General features: G+C 36.4%; 2 protein-coding genes across 3 annotated transcripts in view; one reads left to right on the forward strand and one right to left on the reverse strand.

Annotated features, from left to right (window-relative positions):
• The window catches only part of LOC107605860 (metal-nicotianamine transporter YSL3), a gene marked incomplete in the record, with an annotated part of 4,645 nt that extends 2,314 nt beyond the window's left edge, over positions 1–2,331 (reverse strand). The window contains 6 exon segments of the mRNA XM_021106255.1: positions 1–29; positions 126–260; positions 372–469; positions 564–736; positions 836–1,228; positions 1,547–2,331. Of these exon segments, the coding sequence (XP_020961914.1) occupies positions 1–29; positions 126–260; positions 372–469; positions 564–736; positions 836–1,217 (817 nt within the window).
• LOC107605856 (ATPase family AAA domain-containing protein 1) overlaps positions 2,525–7,206 on the forward strand; it is a 5,319-nt gene continuing 637 nt past the window's right edge. Inside the window, exons 1-5 of one of the 2 annotated variants that reach the window (XM_016307783.2) lie at positions 2,525–3,010; positions 3,565–3,865; positions 4,533–4,691; positions 4,858–5,153; positions 6,447–6,567. In XM_016307783.2, the coding sequence (XP_016163269.1) occupies positions 2,813–3,010; positions 3,565–3,865; positions 4,533–4,691; positions 4,858–5,153; positions 6,447–6,567 (1,075 nt within the window). In that variant the 5' untranslated portion in view covers positions 2,525–2,812. Of the gene's footprint in view, positions 3,011–3,564; positions 3,866–4,532; positions 4,692–4,857; positions 5,154–6,446; positions 6,872–7,206 lie in introns of those variants that run through there. The other variant, XM_016307782.2, reaches the window with a different exon arrangement.

Consider the following 7,206-nt stretch of genomic DNA (forward strand, 5'->3'; position numbering starts at 1 on the left):
CATAAGTCATGCTGAAATCAAAGTAAAATCTGCCAAATTCAAAGTGATTTAATCAATGACAATGAACAAGTACTCCGTGGATGATGCATTTACTAAATGGAAGATATTTAGATGAAGAGACACACGAGTTTTTCCAAGCTTTCAATCCAAAAGTTGGAAACTGAACAAACCCACACTGATCTCCACCCGTATAAAACCATTGAAAGAATCCCCAAAGGAAACTGAATGAGCAGTATTTCATGAAACCGTGAACCTGCTTCCTGCAAAAGCAGTTGAGTTAGTTTTACCTTTCATACATAAATATTTACTTTGTTGGACAAAATAAGATAAGCCAGAAATCAACAAAAAGAAAAAACGAAACAGATTTGTACTTGGCCATGGCGTCTCCTTTAGGAGTATGGAATCCATTAATAAGAATTGCAGTAGCTGTTCCACTGGGATAAGTCAATTTGTAGTCTATTATCATTATCTGTTAAAGAACAAAAGTTTCATCAGCAACACCATTCAAGTAAAAATTCTTGTACAATTGAGATTATGAAAAAAGATGGAATTCAATTCAATACCTTTCTTATGGGGACCAGCGCCAATAGCCCTACAAAACTGGTAACGAAGAGAAAGGCTGTCATCCAGCCGATTCCAGGTTCCTTGATGCTGTTAGGTGTATTCCCTTCTGTATCAATCCCTGCTTGCTCATATGTCCTCCTATTCAATCCCAAGAGATAAGAACCAAAACCACCTACAACCAAACAATAGAGTTCAATTCAATAAACCAAATATGCAAAGCACTCCCAGTATAATTTACACAAACACAATTCAACAGCTTGAGAAAACCAACCTGCTATGGCGATGCTGTAGCAAGCCACTGCACAAGTCTGGATTACGGTATTCTCCTGCCGAGTGAAAGGTGTTGAAATAATATTGGCTTTGGAAAGGAGCTTAGTCCAAGTCCTAATGAACACAAAGCCAAGCAGTGCAGCCGAGACATTGAGATTAGGTACTAGTCCAGTTGTAAGGCCCAGCTTCATCACTATCACACTGTAAATGATTCCAATCAGTAAGCTAGCTATTAGTCCCCGGACAGTGATTTGCTTTCCCCATGTAGCTATCCTGTTCAGCTCCTCACCCTCAATCTGCGGCTGTTCAGGGTCCTCTCTGTTGCAATTCTCAATTTCTTTGAGATCTTCACTGTTTATACTATTGATTTCCATTGGATTCATCAAATCCTCACCTGTGAGTGAATCAAGCACCACCAAAAAAGACAATTAGGAAGCATAATATTCAATGATTGTTATTAAAACTCCTTGCTGATACACTTGATTGTTAAACTTATTACGCAAAGAGAACAAACAATGCCGTATTTGTAATTGAGGAAAGGAAATATACTAATATTTAAATGAAGAATAAATTAAAATTCTAATAAGATATCTGGTCCAGAGACCAAAAGGACAAAATGATATTAGAATCTGATCCTAGAGCTGGGAAAAATCAGATATTTTATTTCAACGTAATGACTGGTGAGAAATGAAACCCCCAACAGATAGATTACCGCTTAATTCTTCTTTCCTCTTCAACTACACCCAAAAACAAAAATGGAATCTTTGAGACAAAGACCAAAGCTTTCAATTCTCCACGATCAGGATCAGAAAAAGATGAAGAAGGACAATAATATTGGCCACCTAAAACAACAAAGTCTGAGACAGAAAAAACCACAATCCAGAGTTTTGCAGCTTTCAAATCAGTGAAACTCAGAACAGAACGTAGACGCACCAATAGAACGAGTCCTTCAACGTTGAAATAGCCGTTAGTATTGATGATAAAAAGACCAGTATGTAGAAGGCAATAGCATAGGTGAAAATAAGCAGCAAAGTGCGCTATTTATATATGAATACAGATGAACCTTCATCAATATCCCTCTCTGCATGTAGTACAACGCAACTGTGTGGTACTACAAACCAATTTCTAAAAAGGCGATTTGTAAGAATTTTTTTTGTACTACACAACTACCCACTTTGGAAGTAAAGTTTTGTTTTTTGTGCGCGCGCTATGTGTTCGGCTGTGGAATTTTATTGGAATGATTAATGGGAAAATGAAAATGGTTGGCGTTGACTCATAGATGGGACGAGTTGTAGGAAATAATTGGGGTAGTTGCTATGTTCTTAGCTTCACTAACTTAAACATGTTTTTGTTGTTCATGGCTTGGCTTAAAAGCTTAAGAAATCAGTGCGTGTTTTTCCATTTCTGTTATGTGTTGTTTAGCAGTGGTGGTGGTGGTGGAGACTGGAGAGAGTGGCGTGTGGCCAAAGCATGCGGTAAGAGTAAGACTGGAAATATACCACTCTTATACGCTGTACGTTATGATAGGTCAACGAGCCATGTCCATGACTATATTTCTCCTGATATTTTTTTTTTTTAAATTCATGGGAAAATGAAGGTCAATTTTTTTTTCGTTGTATGAACGTCAAGTTGACAAGACAAAAATTTCGGTTAAAAAAATGGGCTCAGAAATCTCGACTAATTTAATTGGGCTGGAGTCAACAGGTGAGCGATGCCCAGAAGAAACTGGGCCGAGGAAACAAGGGCCAAAAGTGTGGCCCCCTTTCGTCATCCTCAACCTCAAGCAATCACGTTAGGATTCTTTTCGCCTTACAGACCGACCCTCTTCGAGAGAGCGCGATAGATATAGAGAAGAAGAAGAAGAAGAAGAAAGGGTTTTGATTGTGAATGCTTGTTATCCATATCGCAAAGAAAAAAAAAATCGCCATACAAAAGTAAGATTTTTTGAGTGAGGTGAAACTTAAGGGGTTGGAAAAAAATGGGGGGTTCATCAGATACGAGGTTCCTGCAAGACTTGCTATTATACGCGGCCAGCGCTGCTATGAGTTGCCTGGTTCTCTTCGTTGGGTTACGACAACTTGACCCAACCCGGGAGGCTTCCAAAAAGGTCCTCGAACACAAGAAGGAGATTGCCAAGCGTCTTGGTCGACCCCTTGTCCAGACCAACCCTTACGAGGTTACTCTCTTTTCCTCTGTTTGTTTGTTTGTTTCTTCAGTTTACTTTGGAATTTGTTAGGATTGGTTTTATGCCCTTTAGTTTCTGAGTTACGATGTTGCTACTGCTCCAAATACATAGAATTGGTTTGAATTTTGAATTGTTAGTTTAAGTATTGAATTTTGAATTGTTAGTTTAAGTCTCCATTTGTTTTGGTTAGGAGTTAGGATGACTGTGTGTGTACGAGGAACTTTCCTAAGACCTGTTAGTTTAAGTCTCAATTATGGTTTTGGAATCCTCTTTGATGAAGAAATTATTTTTTAAGGGCAAACTATACTTATCTGCCTGAGGTTTGGTGGAATCCATTGTGACTCCCTTCTATTTGTGCAGAGTTTAATGTTTTCAATGTTATCGTTTACAAACTACGGAGTGTTTTATTATGCAAATCTACCCAAGCCTTAAAGAAGTTTGGTGGAATTTTACCGAAATCTCAAGACAGATTAGTATGATTTTGCGTTAATTTAAACATAGGATTGTATTTTCTTTTTTTAATTTGTGCCCTTAATTGTGTGCAGGATGTTATAGCAGGTGACGTTATAAATCCTGATCACATCGATGTGGAGTTTGACTCTATTGGGGGATTGGAAACAATCAAGCAAGCTCTGTTTGAGCTTGTTATACTGCCTCTGAAAAGACCGGACTTGTTTTCGTATGGTAAGCTTCTTGGACCTCAAAAGGGCGTCCTGTTGTATGGACCTCCAGGAACTGGGAAAACCATGCTTGCGAAAGCAATTGCTAAGGAGTCAGGAGCTGTTTTTATTAATGTGAGGATATCAAACCTGATGAGCAAGTGGTTTGGTGATGCCCAAAAGCTTGGTAAGTGCCACATATCTTCATGAATAATCCTACATTCTACTATAAAACATCAAAACTATAGTTATCATGACAGACACTGTTATTTCCTGATTGAATATTTGAATGTCCATGCAGAGTTATTGTCGACTTCGGCTTTCTGTTCAATAAATTAAAACTCTTATGCTCTTATCGGTCACACACAAAAGTTCAACTGTGAAGATAATACAGTAGTGTATCATTGACTATTGTTTTATGTTTATTGAAAATTGGCTTGTCTTCCTGTGTTGTACTTATTGTTATACACGTTCTGTTGTTTTAGTGAATTATGCGAGTAGTTACTACCATTCAGATAGAAAAACTTATATGAAATACTGTTTATATATGACAAAATTTCTGTGACAAATTCAACACAAGTTATCTTAGTTATTAGTTATTTTTATGGGTGAAGTTTTACAGATAAGTTGTAAGATGATATTTCAATGTAATCTGCTGAGCTTATTGATTATTTTTGAATAATAATGATAATGCATTTGTGATAAGTTATCTTAGTTTTCAAGCCTGCCTTTGATTTTTAATGTTCTTACCTCCTAATGTTCTTCATTTGATGTTTGGTTTTTGTGTTTTAAATTTTTTTATTTGTTTATATCTAATTTAATGTTAATGATAATATTCTGCTATTCTTTTGCAGTGACTGCTGTATTTACCCTTGCTAATAAGCTCCAGCCTGCCATCATATTCATTGATGAGGTTGACAGTTTTTTGGGTCAACGTCGTACATCGGATCATGAGGCTTTATTAAACATGAAAACTGAGTTTATGGCTCTATGGGATGGATTTACCACAGATCGTAAGTTCTGTAATCATTATGACATAATATTCCTTTTATGCTAAGATATTCAAAATAAGTTGTAAATATGATAATAGCAATTTTGATGGAGGTTTATTTAGTCTTTTCAAGTTATTTATATTTGAGTAATTTCTGATGACTTCTGCTTTCCTGTGTGTGTGTGTAGATAATGCTCGAGTTATGGTCCTTGCAGCTACCAATCGTCCTTCTGAACTTGATGAAGCAATACTTCGACGCCTTCCTCAAGCTTTTGAAATTGGAATTCCAGACCAGAGGGAGAGAGCTGCGATATTGAAGGTTATCTTAAGGGGAGAGAGGGTTGACGAAGGCATAGACTTTGATTATATAGCTAGCTTATGTGAGGGTTATACTGGGTCAGATCTGTTTGACCTTTGCAAGAAGGCTGCCTATCTTCCTATTCGAGAACTACTGGATGAAGAGAAGAAGGGAAAACGTTCTTCCGTAAGTACAATTTTTATCTCTTGTACTTTGTCTTCCACCTCGATCTTTCCATTTCTCTATGGTGGATATCCACAGCTCACTTGACTGGAATCCATATGGATATCAGTTCACTTATGTTAACTAAAGGACAAATTGATTTTCTTTTTGGGGTAAATCCTATTTGGTCCCTAACATTTTAATCATCCTTTTTTAGCCCAAAATGTTTAAAATGGCATTAATGTTATCCCATCGTCAAATCTCTCACTAACACTTAACAAAATTGATGTACTATCAATAATGCTTTTGTTAAAGCTATGTTCAATTCCCTATCCCACCTTCACCCTTTCAACAAACCCAAATCCCATTCTCCTACTCCCTTTTACTCTATTAATTCTCCAAGAGGGGTTTGAGGAGGAGGAAGAAGAGAGTAGGAGAATGGGGTTCGGGCTTGTTGAGAGGGTGAAGGTGGGAGAGGGGGTTGAGCAAACGTAGCTTTAACAAAAGCATTATTAATAGTATATCAATTTCGTTAAGTATTAGTGAAGAATTTGACGGTGGGATAACATTGACGTCATTTTAAACGTTTTGGGCTAAAAATAGAACGATTAAAACGTTAGGGACCAAAATAGGATTTACCCCAAATGTTGGGAACCAAAACAATACTTTACCCATTATTGTGTGTTTCAATAGTTATATTATTTGCATGCTTGAACTACACTGGTATAAAGGAAGCAACTACAGAATGTGGTAGATCAGTTTGTGACTTGGTGTTACAATATGACTTCTATAGTTACTTTTTGGGAAGGGTTTAACTAACATGTGCCCTTAGTGCGAAAGTCCAGAAAATTTTTTTTAACTTTTAAACTATGAAAAGTTATAGTATTAATGTTTGGTACAGTTTTCAAAATTAACTTGTGACTTTTCGAGAAGTTATTTGAAGTGCCTATGAAGAAGTTAAAAAGAGTAACTATAACAAAAAGCTGTCTATCACTCCCTTTTCAAAATAAGCACTTCTGTGACTAAAATGTCAAATACAAAATAACTTATTTATAAGCTACTTTTAATATAAGTCCTTATGTTTTAAGCTTCCTTTCTAGAAGATTTTAATTAAGTTGTTTATCCAAACTGCTCTTTATTTTCAAAGGCTTTTAGATTATACAGTATTGAAAGTTTGAAACAGAAGCTGCCCGTGCCTTCTGTTGTTTTGTAACTTATGGATGGAAGTGGTAGAATAAGGGAGTTGGTGGCGTTATCATATATGAAGTGCTGGAGATGTTGACATTCACTGAGCTTAATCTATTTTTAACCTTTCAGGTGCCTAGGCCTTTGTCGCAGTTGGATTTGGAGAAGGTCCTTGACACTTCCCAGAAGACGAAGGCTGCTGCAAGTGCATATAGTGGGTTGTCATCATCAAGGTGGACACCAAGTGAGTCAGGTGATTATCAACTTCAAGCTGCAATCAATGAAATTTCTAAGCTTGTGGTTTCTCACATGATTAACCTCCATGCTCAGGATCCGTAAAATGTTTTGACTTTGTTTAGAGCATTATTCTGCTGTTACTTATGTTGCCCATTCCAGATTGTAACAGGCTAACAACTACTACTTCCTAGTTATAGACTTATAGTAGTTCTAGAGTAACTTTATTATTACTATATATTGATTATATTATAGAAATTCGTGGTTGGCTTTTGCATTTTGCTCTATATGTTGCACGTATTTTTGTTGCAGCACTTTTTAAATTTATATGTATAGGTAACTATGGAGGATGATTACTATACCTGCTACGCAAATAAATTTGGATATTGTTATATAATATGATGCATTGAAATGACAAAAGAGTAACAGGTTTAGCTCATTTTATTTAAGATAGATGATACATCCACATTCTACAACTCGTATAGTACTAATTCTGATACACAATGGGGGCAAAATTAAATATTTTCTTCATGCCTGAACAGTTTAGACTTTAGACTTTAGTGGACTAAAGATCCAGGTTTAAATAACCAACCCATTGTTAAGTCTTGTCTAGATTTATAGGGAAGAGGAAAATCATGCTATATGAATCAGTTTCAAC

This window comes from Arachis ipaensis, chromosome B07, assembly GCF_000816755.2.
Source record: "Arachis ipaensis cultivar K30076 chromosome B07, Araip1.1, whole genome shotgun sequence".
Lineage (NCBI taxonomy): Eukaryota > Viridiplantae > Streptophyta > Magnoliopsida > Fabales > Fabaceae > Arachis > Arachis ipaensis.